This window comes from Erythrolamprus reginae, chromosome 12 (genome assembly GCF_031021105.1).
Source record: "Erythrolamprus reginae isolate rEryReg1 chromosome 12, rEryReg1.hap1, whole genome shotgun sequence".
NCBI lineage: Eukaryota > Metazoa > Chordata > Lepidosauria > Squamata > Dipsadidae > Erythrolamprus > Erythrolamprus reginae.
The window spans coordinates 32,033,080-32,052,836 of record NC_091961.1 but is presented as its reverse complement, the minus strand read 5'-3'; the positions used below and the strand labels follow the sequence as shown (position 1 = coordinate 32,052,836).

At 42.2% G+C, this 19,757-nt stretch overlaps 1 protein-coding gene across 1 annotated transcript; it reads left to right on the top strand.

The window, feature by feature from the left end:
- The first annotated feature begins 5,164 nt into the window (after window positions 1–5,164).
- Window positions 5,165–19,604, top strand: POU2AF1 (POU class 2 homeobox associating factor 1). Its single transcript, XM_070765027.1, has 5 exons — window positions 5,165–5,313; window positions 13,253–13,383; window positions 15,473–15,515; window positions 15,608–15,882; window positions 18,676–19,604. The coding sequence occupies exons 1-5, from the start codon at window positions 5,298–5,300 to the stop codon at window positions 18,985–18,987; spliced, it is 777 nt and encodes a 258-aa protein (XP_070621128.1). The 5' UTR covers window positions 5,165–5,297; the 3' UTR covers window positions 18,988–19,604.
- Window positions 19,605–19,757: the final 153 nt, after the last annotated feature.

Genomic DNA, 19,757 nt, shown 5'->3' with positions numbered 1-19,757 from the left:
TGGAGTCATTGAAGTTCTTCCATCCTAGGATCATGATTGACTCTTCCTCCTCCATCTCCTCCTCCTTCTTCTCTTTCTCCTTCTCCTTCTTCTCCTTCTCCTTCTCCTCCTCCTTCTTCTCCCCCTTCTTCTCCTCCTCCACTTCCACTTCCTCCTCCTCTCTGATAATACAACCTGGAGAATTCTGCGAGTTGAAGTCCATACAGCTTTAAGGTACCAAGTTTGAAAAACTCTGTGACTCCAAATGCAGACAACTTGTATGCCCGAGCAAAAGATTGTCCTTGGAGTGATTATGACTCCATCACAATTTGGAGCGTCCGAGTACACAGCTATTTTTAGTATGATGAGTGTGCGAGTTGCTCTTTTGCTTTTCGGTTAGAGATTTCTTCTCACCCCACACCTGCTACGTGGGACCTTTATGAGTTCTCCTTAAAATGACATAAAGATCTGCAGGTTGATTGAACGAGGCTTTGCAAAGATTCCTTCACCCTGTAGGGCCGTTTTCGGAGTTCCATGTCAAGCCATCCTGGCCTTTTTGCTCAATCTTTGGAGGAAATGGAACCTTTGTGATTGTTCCATGTTCTTTCCTCTTCCCTCCCCTGCCAAAACTTTATGCAAAATTTCCCACAGAGAGCATTCTTGTAGGCCCATCAAGTTGAGGTAGTAAATCATCTGTCTTTTTTTTTTTCAGATGAAGGAAAAGAATACATTGGAAGGTTGGAGTAAACCAGGGTAGGAGGTGGTGCTGATGGAAATAGCCTGAGAACTGGTTGCAACATCTAACACTTGGGAGACTAGAGGAAATTGGCACAAGTTATCCCTTAGTTGCATGAGGCATTATTTGTCTCTTGAGAAACTGATATACAGGTCAAGAAGCAAATCTAGACAGCACTTTCCAACACTCCGCCATCTCCATTGGTTGCCGATTGGTTTCAGGACTCAATGCTTACTAATATCAGGAAGAGGGAGATTGTGATAGAAACATAGAAACATAGAAGACTGACGGCAGAAAAAGACCTCATGGTCCATCTAGTCTGCCCTTATACTATTTTATCTTACAATGGATATATGTTTATCCCAGGCGTGTTTAATTTCAGTTACTGTGGATTTACCAACCACGTCTGCTGGAAGTTTGTTCCAAGAATCTACTACTCTTTCAGTAAAATAATATTTTCTCACGTTGCTTTTGATCTTTTCCCCAACTCACCTCAGATTGTGTCCCCTTGTTCTTGTGTTCACTTTCCTATTAAAAACACTTCCCTCTTGGACCTTATTGAACTCTTTCACATATTTAAATGTTTCGATCATGTCCCCCCTTTTCCTTCTGTCCTCCAGACTATACAGGTTGAGTTCATGAAGTCTTTCCTGATACGTTTTATGCTTAAGACCTTCCACCATTCTTGTAGCCCGTCTTTGGACCCGTTCAATTTTGTCAATATCTTTTTGTAGGTGATCCCGCTGTATAGAGCACTGGTGAACCACATTTGGAATACTGTGTTCAGTTCTGGAGACTTCATCTACAAAAAGATATTGATCAAATTGAACAGGTCCAAAGACAGGCTACAAAAATGGTGGAAGGTCTACAGCATCAAACTAATCAGGAAAGACTTCATGAACTCAATCTGTCTAGTCTGGAGGACAGAAGGGAAAAGGGAGGACATGATCGAAACATTTAAAGATGTTAAAGGGTTAAATAAGGTTCAGGAGGGAAGTGTTTTTAATAGGAAAGTGAACACCAAAACAAGGGGCCACAATCTGAGGTGAGTTGGGAGAAAGATCAGAAGCAACGTGAGAAAATATTATTTGACTGAAAGAGTAGCAGATGCTTGGAACAAACCTCCAGCAGATGTGGTTGGTAAATCCACACACTGAATGTAAACATGCCTGGGATAAACATAGATCCATCCTAAAATAAAATACAGGAAATAGTATAATTGTCCAATTGTCTTTCCTTTATCTCATATATCATATATATTTTCTTTCTTTCATATATCTTCTCCTCTATTTTATATTTATATATATTACCTCATGTCTATTCTCTTCTATGTATTGTGTATTTGACAAAATAAATAAATTTAAAAATAAATAAATAAGGGCAGACTAGATGGACCATGAGGTCTTCTTCTGCCATCAATCTTCTATGTTTCTATGCATATAAATATTGTTCTATCTTTGCATACTACCAATACTTACTTGACAAAACAAGTAAGAGGGGCGGCATACAAATCTAATAAATAAATAAAATAAAAAATAAAGAAATCAACTCTTCATTCTTCGGTGTGCCAAAATGTTCTTTTGCTGAAACCATGACTAACGTGGAGCTCTCGGCCTCCCACTTTGGAAATCTTATCTCACACATTAAGCCACCCGAAAGAAGTGGCTTGGTTTGTCTCTCTTTTTTTAGCACCCGACGAAGTTGAAGCACATCCAGGTGTTTCCTCTCCGGGGCTGAGATGGTGACCCCAGGGGAGTCGAGAATCCTCTACAGAAGGGGAGGGGGGGAGACAGACAGACAGATAGACAGACAGCCCTGTTCCTCCCGCTCAACCCTCAAATTCTTGTGGGGCATCTCAATCCTTTGCTGTGAGTTTTATTTATTTTATTTTAAAAAGCAAATTTTTAGAACAAGGGAGCAATCTTCTCCTAGATCAAAATGTGGCCTTTTGGCTTAACAAGCAAATTATAAGATGACAGTGTCGGTATCGTATAAAGAAAATTTACATAAGATGTTTTATCGGTGGCATTAGGGAGATTATGATCCCGCTACATAGAGCGCTGGTGAGACCCCATTTGGAGTACCGTGTTCAGTTCTGGAGACCTCACCTACAAAATGATATTGACAAAATTGAACGGGTCCAAAGACGGGCTACAAGAATGGTGGAAGGTCTTAAGCATAAACCGTATCAGGAAAGACTTCATGAACTCCATCTGTATAGTCTGGAGGACAGAAGGAAAAGGGGGGACATGATCGAAACATTTAAATATGTTAAAGGGTTAAATAAGGTCCAGGAGGGAAGTGTTTTTAATAGGAAAGTGAACACAAGGACAAGGGGACACAATCTGAAGTTAGTTGGGGGAAAGATCAAAAGCAACATGAGAAAATATTATTTTACTGAAAGAGTAGTAGATCCTTGGAACAAACTTCCAGCAGACGTGGTAGGTAAATCCACAGTAACTGAATTTAAACCTGCCTGGGATAAACATAGATCCATCCTAAGATAAAATACAGAAAATAGTATAAGGGCAGACTAGATGGACCAGGAGGTCTTTTTCTGCCGTCAGACTTCTATGTTTCTATGTTTCTATTATGCTCTGGCATGTTTAGCCAAAATTCATCCAAACATAAGTAATAAGTGGTGGGAATTCAAATCTGCCATAGGTACATATTATCATATTTGGTGGTTATGTCCGGAAGCAGAAAAAATTTGGTCTAGGATTTAAAACTGGTTGAAAGAAATGTTAAATTATCAATTGGAAATGAAGCCGGAAATGTATCTTTTGGGAATAATTAAGAGGACACATATATTAACATCAGCAAGGTTGGCCTTTGCACAAACTTGGAAAAAGGAAAATATACCAAATGAAGAAATGGCGATTAGGAAAATGCTAGATTGGGCTAAATTAAGCAAATTAACATACAAATGACAGAATAAACCAAATAAAGACTACTACACAGTTTGGGGGAAATTATATAGTTGGATAGAAAAGAAAAAAGAATCGAACTAACGTTTAAGAAAAAGAATGAATCCATGGAAACAGAGTTGTAAAGTATTAAGGTAATTCATTTTATGTTTTTTTTATATCTGAAAGTCTGTCTATATGTCTTGTTTTTTTTGTTCGTTATTAAAATAAAAAATTATTTTAAAAAAACCAAGCAAAATTAGACTTCTTTTTTATGCAGAAGAAAAATGGCATCCTACAAATCCAAGAGAGTAAATTCCCTTTGGATTATAATTTATTTTTTAATTGAATTTGTTGAAACATAAAACATAAACAGACACATACAAAAAGTAGACACATCATTTATTTATTCATTCATTCATTCCACTTCTATGCCACCCAATCCCGAAGGACTCAGGGCTGCTTACAACAATAATAAAAATACAATATAAATAGATACAAAGCAATAAAAACAAGTTGAACATTATCTAAAACTCAAACTCAAACTAAATCATACAATGCATCCAAGCAGTTTACAGAAACATGTGCATTTTGAGATGAAGTTGTTATTCCATGGCCTTTTCTACATTGTCTTCTTTTATTTTATCTGGGTTTTTTTTCATTTCTGTTCTTCTCTCTATCCAATTGTATCATTTTCCCCATGACTTACGAATGGTGAGGATGGTGGGGGCAGTCCTAATCTCTGGGGGGAGTTGGTTCCAGAGGGCCGGGGCCGTCACAAAGAAGGCTGTTCCCCTGGGTCCCGCCAGATGACATTGTTTAGTCGACAGGACCTGGAGAAGGCCACCTCTGTAGGACCTAATCGGCCGCTGGGATTTGTGCGGCAGAAGGCGGACTCGGAGGTATTCTGGTCCGATGCCATGTAGGGCTTTATAGGTCATAACCAACACTTTGAATTGTGACCTGAAATTGTTCGCAGGCCAGTGCAGGCCGCGAAGTGTTGATGAGACATGGGCATATTTGGGGAAGCCCATGATTGCTCTCGCGGCCGCATTCTGCACGATCTGAAGTTTCCGAACACTCTTCAAAGGTAGCCCCATGTAGAGAGCATTGCAGTAGTTGAACCTCGAGGTGATGGGAGCAAGAGTGACTGTGAGCAGTGAGTCCCAGTCCAAATAAGGCCGGAACTGGTGCACCAGGTGAACCTGGGCAAACGCCCCCCTCGCCACAGCTGAAAGATGGTGCACTAATGTGAGCTGTGGATCGAGGAGGATGCCCAAGTTGCGGACCCTCTTCGAGGGGGTCAATAATCCCCCCCAAAGGGTAATGGACGGAGAGATGGAATTGTCCTTGGGAGACAAAACCCACAGCCACTCCGTCTTGTCCGGGTTGAGTTTGAGTCTTCCTCCTCCTCCTTCTCAAGTAGGACCATATACAGCATCCTCCACACATCAAACAGCCGAGAATGAAAGGGAGGGACTACCAAAAAAAAAATGTGGTTAGAGGATGTGACAACGTCACACCCCACAGCAGAAACCTGGTCTTTCTTTTTTTAACATAAATCTGAAACAGGCATGTTGACAGGCTGATATCACATAAAAGAACTACCCCCCCAAAAAGCCCCCCACAACAACAGATCAAGAGGGAGCAGAGGGGGATTCCGCCCGGCCGCAGACATGCATTGGCAAAAATGTGAGTTGTGAAGCCTTTTTTTCTACTTCTTTTTCTTCTACCTCTTTTCATAACTTGAGCAAATGCCACGGAAGCCGTTGGATGTTGAACGGTAGAACTCTAAGAGGAGCAGATAGGTCCTGGTGGCTTTCCAAAAACAACCAGCTCAGCCTAGAGAAAAGGAGGGCCAGGGGGTTCATGATAGCAGTCTACAGGTACTTGAGGGGATGCAACAGAGAGGAGGGGGTCACACTGTTTTCCAGGGCATCAGAGAGTCAGACGAGGAACAATGGTTGGAAGATGACCAATCAGAGATTCAACCTCGAAATAAGGAAGAACTTCCTGACGGTCAGAGCGATCAACCAGTGGAACGGCCTGCCAGCGGAGGTTGTGAACTCCCCAACTTTGGACATTTTCAAGAGGAGATTGGACTGTCATTTGGCTGGGGTGCTGTAGGATTTCCTGCTCAAGCAGGGGGTTGGACTTGATGACCTGCAAGGTCCCTTTCAACTCTAAAAAAAGAACAGGACACCTCAACAAGACGGAGTGGCTGTGGGTTTTGCCTCCTAGGAGCATGTCCATCTGTTTTCATTATGTTGTATGCCAACCTGAGTCGCTTTGAAAAGGGTGTCCAATCAATAAATCAATAATAAATAAAATGCTTTCCATGTTTTATGGGACTGAGGCTCCCATCATATAGAACGTGAGTGTCCATCACGAGAAGAGAAGGTTAAGGACGAAGAGAAGTTGTTTCCGGAAGATCTCCATGAAGAACATCCGAGGAATGAGGTGGTCTCAACCATTGCACCAACCTAGCCGGAATTTATTAAGTAGGATATCTATGGCTTTCAGTTCTTCTCGGTAAAAAAAGGGGAGAAAGGGGAGATTAGCAGGGACCACCAAGAGAAGTAAAATCAAAGGCCCATTTTGCAGACAGACAGGGATAGAAACATAGAAACATAGAAGACTGACGGCAGAAAAAGACCTCATGGTCCATCTCGTCTGCCCTTATACTATTTTCTGTATTTTATCTTAGGATGGATCTACGTTTATCCCAGGCAGGTTTACATTCAGTTACTGTGGATTTATCTACCACGTCTGCTGGAAGCTTGTTCCAAGCATCTACTACTCTTTCAGTAAAATAATATTTTCTCATGTTGCTTTTGATCTTTCCCCCAACTAACTTCAGATTGTGTCCCCTTGTTCTTGGGTTCACTTTCCTATTAAAAACACTTCCCTCCTGAACATTATTTAAGCCTTTAACCTATTTAAATGTTTCGATCATGTCCCCCCCTTTTCCTTCTGTCCTCCAGACTCTACAGATTGAGTTCATGAAGTCTTTCCTGATGTGTTTTATGCTTAAGACCTTCCACCATTCTTGTAGCCCGTCTTTGGACCCATTCAATTTTGTCAATATCTTTTTGTAGGTGAGGTCTCCAGAACTGAACACAGTATTATTCCAAATGGGGTCTCACCAGCGCTCTATATAAGGGGATCACAATCTCCCTCTTCCTGCTTGTTATACCTCTAGCTATGCAGCCAAGCATCCTACTTGCTTTTCCTACTGCCCGACCACACTGCTCACCCATTTTGAGACTGTCAGATGGAAGGAATTCAACCACCAGATTTCTACCTTGCGTGGAGGCTTATAAATTTCCCATTTATATAATAACAGCTCGGGCTTCCCCACCTCTTGCTTCTGAGAGAGTTAGTCACTCCAGCTAAAGTGTCATGGAACAATTCACAATTGCAGCATACTTTTTTAAAAAAAACAACCCCAAAAATGCTGGTGTTCTGCTCAGTGCAAACACATTTTCCAAATTAAAATAGAATACAATAGAATTCTTTATTGGCCAAGTGTGATTGGACACACAAGGAAATTGTCTTTGGTGCAGATGTTCCCAACAGTTTTTTTCTCTGCAGTGAGAAATTCAATGCTTGTAACGTCCATCCCTTGCAGACGCCATTTTGAAGAAATGCAAAATTTACACACGCACTCCTGACAATTCAAATAATGTATCTAAAGTTTCACATTCGTACCGTTATTGTAGCCTGATAAATTTTGGGGGTGCATTACCTTCTGGGCGACCCTCGTATAACTCTGATTACTATTTGAAGGGAGTGGGGAATAAAAGACTGAGCAAGGACTATTTACATGAAAAAAAATAAAGTAATTTTAATTCAAAATAAAAAAAAGGACAGCAATATGAGAATTACCAGTTTTACGTGTGGAAAAAAACACCTCTTCAAATTGCATCGCTTGGCAGGCCGATGGGTTTGACAAGCCTGCAATGCTTTTGGTGAGAAATGTAGTCTGCCCACAAATAGGACAAAGTCTTAATCCTCTCTGACTTTTTTTCCTAAGATTGGCTTGATTCACACATTGCACAAAGCCACCGTGCAGATGAACTTTTGCTTAGATTAGGTGGGGAATAGGGTTTGCTGAGTTGGATGGTTGAACTCTGGGACTTAACTGAGGAGCTTTGCTTCAGCAAATTATGGTTTGATAGACGGTGTGGAACAGATTCGAGCAACTGTAGTTAAGCATTTTTCAAATGTCAGCCACACAAAAGTGATTTGCTTATTCAGAAGAGAATCTGGTTGAATTCAGTGGATTTCAGTGGGTTTACTAAGTCTGCACTACTATTACTACTGGTTTTTTCTCATCATACCTATCACCCATTTCCTCCCACTTATGACTATGACTGTAACTTGTTGCTTGTATCCTTAAGATATTTATTAATATTGTTTCCTCATTGCTTATTTGCCCCCTATGACAATCATTAAGGGTTGTACCACATGATTCTTGACAAATGTCTCTTTTTCTTTTATGTACGCTGAGAGCATCTGCACCAAAGACAAATTCCTTGTGTGACCAATCACACTTGGCCAATAAAGAACTCTATTTTATTTTCCATTCCATTCTGTTCTGTTATGTTCTGCTCTGCTCTATTCCTTTGTGATATCTATCCCTAAATGCCACCAATCTTCTATGTTTCTATGTTTCTTTCTCCTTCAGAGTTGCAAGGACACCCAACACCCTTGTGATGTTTTGGGTTTCAACTCTTAGACTTTGATGAGAACTGGTCCATATCTTCTCTGACCATCCACGGCCTGTTCCACAGACAGAAATGTGGTGGTCTAAGTTAATCAAGGAAGTTCCTAAGGATTTATTGTCTTCTTCAGCCTTTATTTCTCATCCCTTACAACACAAGATTTTCTTTCTGAACATGTTTCTGCAGGGGGTTGGGCTAGAAGACTTCCAAGGTCCCTTCCAACTCTGTTATTCTATTCTATTATATTCTACTCCACTCCACTCCACTCCATTCCATTCCATTCCATTCCATTCTATTCTATTCTATTCTATTCTATTCTGTTCTCTCAGAGTGTTTTCATGCTCAGCCTCTCTTGGATGTGTGTTTCCTGAGCCCTTCGCTGGCGGAGAACCCAGCTCTGAAAAACTTAAAACTGTGATACTGAAAGATGAAACAGCAAGGTGGCCGGTCATGCCCATCTCCGCTCAGCCACACAGCTGCCCTGGGGACACCAAAACCTCACCCAAACCCCCATGGGATAGACGAGTTAACTGAAACTTTGTACACCAGCTGCTTGCCAATGACAAGGCCAGCAGGATTTTCAAAACTTGTTTTTTTAAATTAAAGTAAATTTATTTTAACAAGCAGGAAGAGGGAGATGGTGATCCCGCTGTATAGAGCGCTGGTGAGACCCCATTTGGAATAATACTGTGTTCAGTTCTGGAGACCTCACCTACAAAAAGAGATGGATCAAATTGAACGGGTCCAAAGACGGGCTATAAAAATGGTGGAAGGTCTTCAGCATCAAACTTATCAGGAAAGACTTCATGAACTCAATCTGTATAGTCTGGAGGACAGAAGGGAAAGGGGGGGACATGATCGAAACATTGAAATATGTTAAAGGGTAAAATAAAGTTCAGGAGGGAAGTATTTTTAATAGGAAAGTGAACACAAGAACAAGGGGACTAAATCTGAGGTTAGTTGGGGGAAAGATCAGAAGCAACGTGAGAAAATATTATTTGACTGAAAGATTAGTAGATGCTTGGAATAAACTTCCAGCAGACGTGGTTGGTAAATCCACAATCACTCAATGTAAACATGCCTGGGATAAACATATATCCATCCTAAGATAAAATACAGGAAAAGGTATAAGGGCAGACTAGATAGACCAGGAGGTCTTTTTCTGCCGTCCATCTTCTATGTTTCTATGTTTCTATAATTGTATCAGTCTGTTTCCAATTTTTTTTTCTCTATCTTCACAAAATAAATTCAAATGTGTATACCCTCCAAAAGCACAAAAAACAAATGTAAATAAATATTTTTATCCATCCATTTATAAATTTAGAAACATAGAAACATAGAAGACTGACGGCAGAAAAAGACCTCCTGGTCCATCTAGTCTGCCCTTATACTATTTCCAGTATTTTATCTTAAGATGTTTCTATGTTTATCCCATGCATGTTTAAATTGAGTTACCAACCACGTCTGCTGGAAGTTTGTTCCAAGCATCTACTACTCTTCCAGTAAAATAATATTTTCTCACGTTGCTTTCCCCCAACTAACCTCAGATTTTGCCCCCTTGTTCTTGTCTTCTCCTAATAAAAACACTTCCCTCCTGAACCTTATTTAACCCTTCCACATATTTAAATGTTTTCATCATGTCAATTTAATACAGGGTATATAAAAAGACTCATAAAAAGACTACCTCCACTAAAAAATAATTGTATCAGTCTGAACGTGGGTCAACAGGGCAAGGAGAACTTTGTGAGAATGAGGCCATGTCGGCTCATTAGCTGCCAGGTTCACTCCTTTGTACTTATCCAATTTTGCTTCCAGAAAGCAAAAAAATATTTTTTCTTTCCCCAGAGAAAGCCAGACTTGGAGTCCATTTCGCAATCAGTCCCTATGGGTGTCCTCCTAGGAACACGAATGGACAAGCATCAGAGACATAGTTCCCTCTAAGCTGAGCAGGTGAGCAATCGCTCACTTAAAAATCATCATCAACTCAGAATTTTCCAAACCTGCCCAGAAGCCGAGAGGGAAATTTTATTATTATTTCTGTGTTGCCCAGTCCCGAAGGGACTGCCGCTCAGACACTATACTTTTCCGCTGACCCCCAAAAAAATTTAGAGAGAACACTGATCAGAGATGTGCAATATTGACACTGTCAGGGCATCTGGACAGGGTGTCAAATTGAGGCCCTCTCCCCCAGGCTCACTCATGAGGCGACAGGGCGATTGACAAGGAAATAAACGAACCCGATCTTCGGCCGGTTGGCTTAGTTCTAAGTTGGCAACACGGGTGCTGCGAGGCAGGAGGTGTTTCCCACAGATCCAGCCAGCTACCCAACATCACTCTTGCCAACTAGGCAGAAGGTCTGGGAGGTCATAAGAACCTAAGTAGAGGCTGTGCTGAATCAGGCCAAAGGCCATCGAGTCCAGCATTCTGTGTCCCACCAATTGTCCTTGGGGATCTTGAGCAGAAGGAGAAGGCAAAACCCTCCCTTTCCCTTGACCCCCAACAAATGGTACCCAAGGGAATCCTGCCTGCCTCAACCAATATAAAGGCGGCACTTGGACATCCATTTCAATAACCACCTACGATACACTTGGCATCCATGAATCTGTCTAATCTTGCTTTGAAGCTATCCAGACTGACAGCTGTCACGACCTCTTCTGGAAGTGAATTCCATAAACCAACGTCCCTCTGGGTGAAGAAATATTTCCCTTGATTTGTCCTCACTTTCTTACCTATGAGCTTTAGGGAGGGGCCCCTTGTCCTAGTATTGTGGGATAGAGAAAATAATTTTTCTCTATCCACCTTTTCTATCCCATGCACGATTTTATACCGTTTGATCATGTCACCTCTTAAACATCGTCTTTGAAGGCTGAAGAGACCAAGGCGTTGCAACCTGGTTTCATAAGGGAGGGGCTCCATTTCCTTGATCATTCTTGTTGCCCTTTTTTGCACCTTTTCCAGTTCCATTCTATCCTTCTTGAGATGTGGTGACCAAAATTGTACAAAGGACTCCAAGTGTGGTCTCACCGTCGATTTGTACAGAGGCAATACAACACTTGCCAACCTATTTTCGATTCCCTTCCTAATCATGCCAAGCATGGAATTTGCTTTTTTTACTGTAAAACCTGAAAAAAAATTACACCAGCGTTTGTTTTTGTATGTTGTTTCCCAGCCCTTTTATTGAAGTGGAAACCCTCCAATCTTTCCCTCTCTCTCACTCACGAGAGATTTGGGGGGATGTTTCCATCAGCATTCTAGAATTCCCAGGTTACCCTGGGAGGAAGGATCGATGGTTCACCTAGTTGCGGAAAGCTATAATTTTGAAATGTCCCAACACCTATTTAAGAACAATTTCCTGAATAAATTGGCTCCATGTGCAAATTTAAGAAACCTTGCTTAAGGTTGGGGTATTTAAAAAAAAAAAAAGAATATGGGCAATGCATGGGAAGGTGTGAGAAAGCATTTTACGCAATTCCTTTTACTTTAAAAAAATTGTTTTAGTTGTGAGCCAAGATCTCCAACTGGCTGGCTTATAAAACAAGCTGGATTAAGTTTTACGATAGTTATTCTTTGCGTCTCTCTCTGTGTGTGTTTCTTTATCAAGCCAATGTTTGCTTTTCAAGGGCTTCTACAAACAGGAAAAGATTTCCATTGTGGCTTCTCAAAAGCTTATTATTTTAATGTTATTGTGTGCAATTATATTGGAGAACAGAGGGAAAGGGAGGAGGGAAAAAGGGAACACGACTGTTGGCTTCCATTTTGCGCAGCAAAAATAAACACGAGAGGAATGATAGGTTCTCACCTGCCAAAGCCTTGGGTGTAAAGTCCGAACTCTGAACTTCAAACAGAGTCAGCAGCCGTGCAAAGCCTCTCATGATGACAGTTGTGTAGTTCCAAAGGGAAGTTGGCTTGAGGAGCAAGGGCTGAGATTGGTGTGAAATACACATCCCTTTCAAAAACAATTTAGAAAGAGCTTAGAGATGCCAGTGAGAAGTTGGCAGATTCCACTAAAGGAGCTCGGCTGGGTTTTTTGCAAAGGACAGTTGCCAACTCCAGCTTCTCTGCTCCTTGCAAAGGTGGGGAAAGTGCAGTGCTTGGCGCTCTCTTTTTTTCTAGACGTTTTATTACCCAACTAGGTAACAGCATCAGTGTTAGAAGGGAGTGGGGATTTGTGGAAAGGAGGAGGAGGAGGAGAAAGAAGAGGGGGAGGAGAAGGAGGAAGAAGAGGAAGAGGGGGAGGAGGGGAGGACTCAGACTCTGAGCTTAGTTGTTTTCTTGGAAACATTTTATTACCCAACTAGGTAACATCATCAGTGCTAGAAGGGAGTGGGGATTTGTGGAAAGGAGGAGGAGGAGGAAAAATAAGAGGAAGAGGAGGAGGAGAAGGAGGAAGAAGAGGAAGAGGAGGAGGAGGGGAGGATGATGATTCCGAGCTTGGTTGTTTTCTTGGAAACATTTTATTACCCTACTATGTAACAGCATCAGTGCTAGAAGGGAGTGGTGATTTGTGGAAAGGAGGAGGAGGAGGAGAAAGAAGAGGAAGAGGAGGAGGAGAAAGAAGAGGAAGAGGAGGAAGAGAAAGAAGAGGAAGAGGAGAAGGAGAAAGAAGAGGAAGAGGAGGAGGGGGAAGAAGGAGTACTAAGGGCTTGGTTGTTTTCTTGCTGAATGGTTAAAGGGGCAGGCATTGTTTACTTTTTTATTTTGAAAAATGAAATATGAGTTTATGAACGATGGATAAAATGTACAATTATGAAGTCTCTAAGACATATGTAACAGTGGAAGGTATAAGCATGTTGAATCTGTACATGAGAAGGTGGAGGAAAAAAAACTGGAAAGAAAAACACTGGTTTAAAGGAAGCATTTTGGCTGCACTAAAGAGGGAACTGACGCTGAAAATATTTTTCTAGCTTCTGCAGCTGAGCAGCCTTCGCCTTCCCGCCCCTACCAAGGAGTCCGGGTTAAAGAGCCGGTGAAAGAGTTACTGAAGAGGAAGCGAGGCAGCGCTCAAAATGCCAAAGTTGCTCCTGAAAGCATGGCGGTAAGAGACAGACGGGCAGAAGGCTGGGCATCTTCCTATCTGCTGCTTCATCCTTGCCTTTCCACCATCTCTCCTGGGGCAGCATCCCTCAGGCTTGCCACGAGCCCCTTCCATTAGAGCAGTGCCTCTTAAGCTTCTCAACTCTTAGATGTGTGGACCTCAACCCCCAGAATCCCCCAGCCACCACGATTTAAGATCTGTGGACTCCCAGGTCACCCCAACCACCATGGTCTAAGATACGTGGACTTCAATTCCCAGAATCCTACAACCACCATGGTCTAAGATATGTGGACTTCAATTCCCATATTCCCCCAACCACCATGGTCTAAGACGTGTGGACTTCAATTCCCAGAATCCTACAACCACCATGGTCTAAGATGTGTGGACTTCAATTCCCATATTCCCCCAACCACCATGGTCTAAGACGTGTGGACTTCAATTCCCAGAATTCCCCCAACCACCATGGTCTAAGATGTGTGGACTTCAATTCCCATATTCCCCCAACCACCATGGTCTAAGATATGTGGACTTCAATTCCCAGAATTCCTCCAAACACCATGGTCTAAGATGTGCCGACTTCAATTCCCATATTCCCCCAACCACCATGGTCTAAGATTTGTGGACTTCAATTCCCAGATTCCCCCAACCACCATGGTCTAAGATTTGTGGACTTCAATTCCCAGAATTCCCCCAACCACCATGGTCTAAGATATGTGGACTTCAACTCCCAGATTCCCCCAACCACCATGGTCTAAGATATGTGGACTTCAATTCCCATATTCCCCCAACCACCATGGTCTAAGACGTGTGGACTTCAATTCCCAGAATTCCGAAACCACCATGGTTTAAGATCTATGGACTTCAACTCCCAGAATTTCCCATCCACCAAGGTCTAAGATATGTGGACGTCAACTCCCAGAATCCTCCAACCACCATAATTTAGGATCTCTGGACTTCAACTCTCAGATTCCCCCAAACACCATAGTTTAGGATCTGTGGACTTCAACTGCCAGAATCCTCCAGCCAAGTGGCCGGGGAATACTGGGAATGAAAGTCCACACTGCTTCAAGTGCCAATTTTGAAAAAAATCCCCCTAAACCTAACTGCCTTAGAATGATGAGCTACAACTCTGGCTCTAACTGCCCCAGATGTGCCACATCAGTAGCTGTGATGAAAACTGAGTGTGGGCCAGTGAGGGTGTGAACATCCAGCACATTTCTTTCTTTCTGAGCCTCCAACCTTGACATGGAGTAGCCCTTTGAGCATTACTAGTAGTTTCCTACTCAGCCTCTGAGTAATTCTTCTCCTTGTGGTTTATCGCCCACATCTACGAATCCCAGCGAACAGTTAGGTCCCACAGAGTGGGTCTTCTCCAGGTCCTGTCAATCAAACAATGTCGCTTGGCAGGGCCCAGGGGAAGAGCCTTCTCTGTGGTGGCCCCGGCCCTTTGGAACCAACTCCCCCCAGAGATTAGAATTGCCCCCATCCTCCTTTCCTTTCGTAAGCTGCTTAAAACCCACCTCTGCCATCGGGCATGGGGCAATTGAGATACTCTTTCCCCCTAGGCCTTTACAATTTTATGCATGGTATATCTGTATGTATGTTTGGTTTTTATAATAATGGGTTTTTAACTGTTTTTAGTATTGCATTATTATTATATGCTGTTTTATTACTGTTGTTAGCTGCCCCGAGTCTGCGGAGTGGGGCGGCATACAAATCCAATAAATAAATAAATAAATAAATAAATAAATAAATAAATAAATAAATAAATAAATAAATAAATAAATAAATAAATAAATAAATAAATAAATAAATAAATAAATAAATAAATAAATAAATAAATAAATAAATAAATAAATAAATAAATAAATAAATAAATAAATAAATAAATAAATAAATAAATAAATAAATAAATAAATAAATAAATAAATAAATAAATAAATAAATAAATAAAATAAAATAAAATAAAATAAAATAAAATAAAATAAAATAAAATAAAATAAAATAAAATAAAAAAATAAAATAAAATAAAATAAAATAAAATAAAATAAAATAAAATAAATAATACCAACCTCTAATTTTCCTTCAGGTGTTTTTGCCTCACCAGTCGCTTCCAGCCTACTCGCCCGCTGGTAAGAATTTCAGAAATTTTTTCGGGTGGTGGTGGCACATCATCCCTTGTTCTCCATCTCCATTTTCACTTTTTTCTCCTTATTCCATGAAGGTCAAGTTTACTCCGAGACAGATTTGGTCACCTCTTCACTACCCGTGCTGGACGAAGGATCCCTTTATTCAGGGTGGTTGACTCAACCACCTCCGGCTACATTGCAGCCTCTGACCCAGTGGACCACCACCTCTCCGGATTACGTGTCTCACGAAGTGGTCAGCTGCCCTTACACGGCCGACATGTTTGTCCAGCCGGTCTGCCCCAGTTACACGCTGGTGGGGACCTCCTCGGTGCTGACCTACACTTCCCAGCCACTGATCACAAACTTTGCGGTGAGTTTGACGTGGGGCCTTCGGTGGCTTGTTTCTTTTGACTGTGGGGGGAGGGGGGGTGGGAGGCAGGGTGGAAGTCTTCCAAAGTTTGCTGGAAGTTTCCCTTCTCTTTCAGCACCAGGGATGTGGTCTCCCAACACACAGCATCTTCTGTAGCAATAGCACTTAGATTTATACATCGCTTCACAGTGCTTTACACAGCCCCCTCTGAGCAGTTTACAAATCAGCATATTGCCCCAAACAATCTGGGCCCTCATTTGACCCACCTCGGAAGGATGGAAGGCTGAGTCAACCTTGAGCTGGTCAGGATTGAACTTCTGGCAGTGGGCAGCGTTAGCCTGCAATACTGTATTCTAACCATTGGGAGAGAAGGAACGGAGGGAGGGATGAATAGTATTAGCATTTAGACTTACATACCACTTCATAGTGCTTTTAAAGCCCTCTCCAAGCAGTTTACAGAGGCAGCCTCTGTATTCCTATGGAAAAAATTGCTTCTACTTAATTGCTTCTACTTAAGCCCTACATGGCACCGGACCAGATTATCTCAGGGACCGCCTTCTACCGCACGAATCCCAGCGGCCGATAAGGTACCACAGAGTTGGCCTTCTCCAGGTCCCGTCGACCAAACAATGTCGTTTGGCGGGCCCCAGGGGAAAAGCCTTCTCTGTGGTGGCCCTGGCCCTCTGGAACCAACTCCCCCCAGAGATTAGAACGGCCTCCACCCTCCCTGTCTTTTGCAAATTATTCAAGACCCACCTTTATCGCCAGGCATGGGGGACTTAGGATATTCCTTCCTCCTAGGCCATTACAGGTTATGCATGGTATGTTTGTGTGTATGTTTGGTTTTTATAATAAGGGTTTTTAGTTGTTTTATTAATTGGATTGTACATGCTGTTTTTATCGTTGTTGTTAGCCGCCCCGAGTCTGCGGAGAGGGGCGGCATACAAATCCAATTAATAATAATAATAATAATAATGTTTCTACTTAAGAATCTGGTCATGGAACAAATTAAGTTCTTAAGTAGAGGTACCACTGTATAAGATCTACACAAAAGAATTGCTAAAAAACTCCAAAAGAATTTGTTAACCTGGGGCATGAAACACCCCTTGGAAATATGCAACAAGCATTCTGCAAAGATTTGAGCAGCTGGTAAATATTTAACATCAAAATTCCCAGAGGGCCACGGCAAGTGGAATGTTTTTGGGATGCAAATTCCCTTCGCTTCGGATGGCAGCTCCCACAAGGGGGTGACTGAAGGTTGGGTGTTTGGGTGAACAAGGAAAGCATCTTCCTGTGTATTATTGTTTGCAGCACAGGAGAAAATATATATATATGGGAAAGAATGGGAAATAGAAGTCACACCATTGTCAAGTTTCTGCCCTGGGTTGGTCTGAACAAAGCATCTCACGGTTCCAAGTCCCAGCTTGGGCATTAATTGTAATGAAAGGCCACCATAAATTGCATTGTTCTGTCTCAGGACTCAGAATATTGAGTATCACATTTGAATATCTGCAGGGAGAACCTGGACGATATATTTCAGGTTTTCTCGACACTTTGTGCTGCATTGTGCAGCTTTATCTCCAGTGTGATTCTCTTTGCCCTTTCCTGGGATAGATTTGGGGTGTTCCGACGTTAAAAGACGCAAAAATGTTTAATCAACACTAGCCATGATTATGATCATGTAGAATTGAAAAAGAAATTCTACGTAAAATTTCCGTAGGAAATTTCAGTCTTTCAGGAAAAACTTCATGAACTCAATCTGTATAGTCTGGAGCAGTGTTTCCCAACCTTGGCAACTTGAAGATATTTGGACTTCAACTCCCAGCATTCGCTGGCTGGGGAATTCTGGGAGCTGAAGTCCAAATATCTTCAAGTTGTCAAGGTTGGGAAACACTGGTCTGGAGGACAGAAGGGAAAGGGGGGACATGATCCAAACATTTAAATATGTTAAATAAGGTTCATGAGGAAGTGCTTTTAATAGGAAAGTGAACACAAGAACAAGGGAGCACAATTTCTTCTTCTTCTTCTTCTTCTTCTTCTTCTTCTTCTTCTTCTTCTTCTTCTTCTTCTTCTTCTCCTCCTCCTCCTCCTCCTCCTCCTTCTTCTCCTTCTCCTTCACCTTCACCTTCTTCTTCTTCTTCATCACCTTCTTCATCATCATCACCTTCTTCACCTTCTTCTTCATCTTCAGCTTCAGCTTCTTCTTCATCACCTTCTTCTTCTTCATCACCTTCTTCTTCATCATCATCATCACCTTCTTCTTCTTCTTCTTCTTCTTCTTCTCCTCCTCCTCCTCCTTCTCCTTCTCCTTCTTCTTTTAATTTTTAATATGGACAGTTTGATTTCACGGAAGTTTGATTGACTTGGGGTTATATTGTGTTGTTTAAGTATTCCCTTTACATTTTTTTTTTAGCAGTGCATATTGCTAACCAAACTGTTTTGTACATAGTACTAACATGTCAGAAGCTACCTGGAAAGGTAATGACATGACTTGGGAAGGCTGTCATTTTAAATGCATCCTAGTCACTGAGTGGTTGTTTTTACTCATGTAACCTGGAAGGTTGTCAGTGCAAGGACTGGTTGTAAGTGCAAGGACTCATTGTAACTTTACAGTGTTGCTAAACAAATACTGTAGTTGTAAGTCAAGGGCCACCCTACAGCATATTACCTGTCTGTTGGTCTTCTCCTAAGCTGCTGGACTGAGAGAGTCCACTGTATCTGGTGGTCCTTCTTACATCCCCCATTCTCAGTCTCTGGGGAGCAAGACTGACCCGCCTGTTTTTTGTCCCACAGGCTCGATCGGCCTCAAGCCCAGCTGTGGTGCCTCATCTGGATGTGATGGACCAGCAAGCTCCCCTGAGCTACTTCCCTTGGACTCAGCCCATCCCAACTTTACCAGCAACTTCCTTGCAATACCAGCCGGCTTCGATGGCCCTCTCTGCCCCCCAGTTTGTCCCCTTCCCCATTTCGGGAGCTGAACCCCTGCCCCAAGTACTAGAAGACCCCAGGAAGGAGATGGCACCTCTGACCCTCGAGAAACTTCTGCAGGAAGACCCGAACGACACGTACGGTTTAAACAACAGCCTTCCGGTTGAAGGACTCTGAGACTGGATTCGTAGCCAAGAGAGGTCCTCAAATCTCCATGGGTCCATTCCTTCCTTTCTCCTCTTCTCCCTTTATTCTCTCTCTTTCTCCCTCCCCCATCTGACTTCCACTGTCATTTCTAGGTGATCCTCAGCTTTTCTTGCTTTCTTTCCAAAGTGTCAGAAATGTGGGATGGAAACACCAGGATCTGTCTCGGAAAAGAAGCCACAATTTTGAATGTTTGCAACCAGAACTTTGCAAGCAGAAACAGCCTTCATCGTCCTCCTCCTCCTCCTTCGCCTCCTGCTCTTCCTCCTGCTCTTCACCTCCTCTTCCTCCTCCTCCTCCTCCTCTTCTTTCTCCTCCTTTTTCCTTCTCCTCCTCCTCTTCATTCACCCTCTTCCTCCCCCTCTTCCTCCCTCTCCTCCTCCTCCTCCTCCTCTTCCTCCTCCTCCTCCTCCTCCTCCTCCTCCTCCTCCTCCTCTTCTTCTTCTTCTTCTTCTTCTTCTTCTTCTTCTTCTTCTTCTTCTTCTTCTTCTTCTTCTTAATATATAGTTTTCAGGACAGTAAGGAAACTACCGACAGCCTTGTGTGTTTGTGTGTGTGAATATATCGATATACATTTACATAGAATGCAATGGTTAAGATCCAATGGTTTTTTTTTTATTGTGATTGACAATCTGGGCTGCCTTCCTTTTGGTGTTGAGAGAAATACAGGAGCAGGAGGAGAAGTTTATTCTATTATTCTGAGAAGGAGAAGAGGAGAAGGAGAAAAATCTGCATAAAATTCT

Coding starts and splice junctions, on each gene's coding strand:
- POU2AF1 (XM_070765027.1), top strand. Junction 15,516..15,607: donor TCCAGCCTACTCGCCCGCTG/GTAAGAATTTCA, acceptor TATTCCATGAAG/GTCAAGTTTACTCCGAGACA. Junction 15,883..18,675: donor CACTGATCACAAACTTTGCG/GTGAGTTTGACG, acceptor TTTGTCCCACAG/GCTCGATCGGCCTCAAGCCC.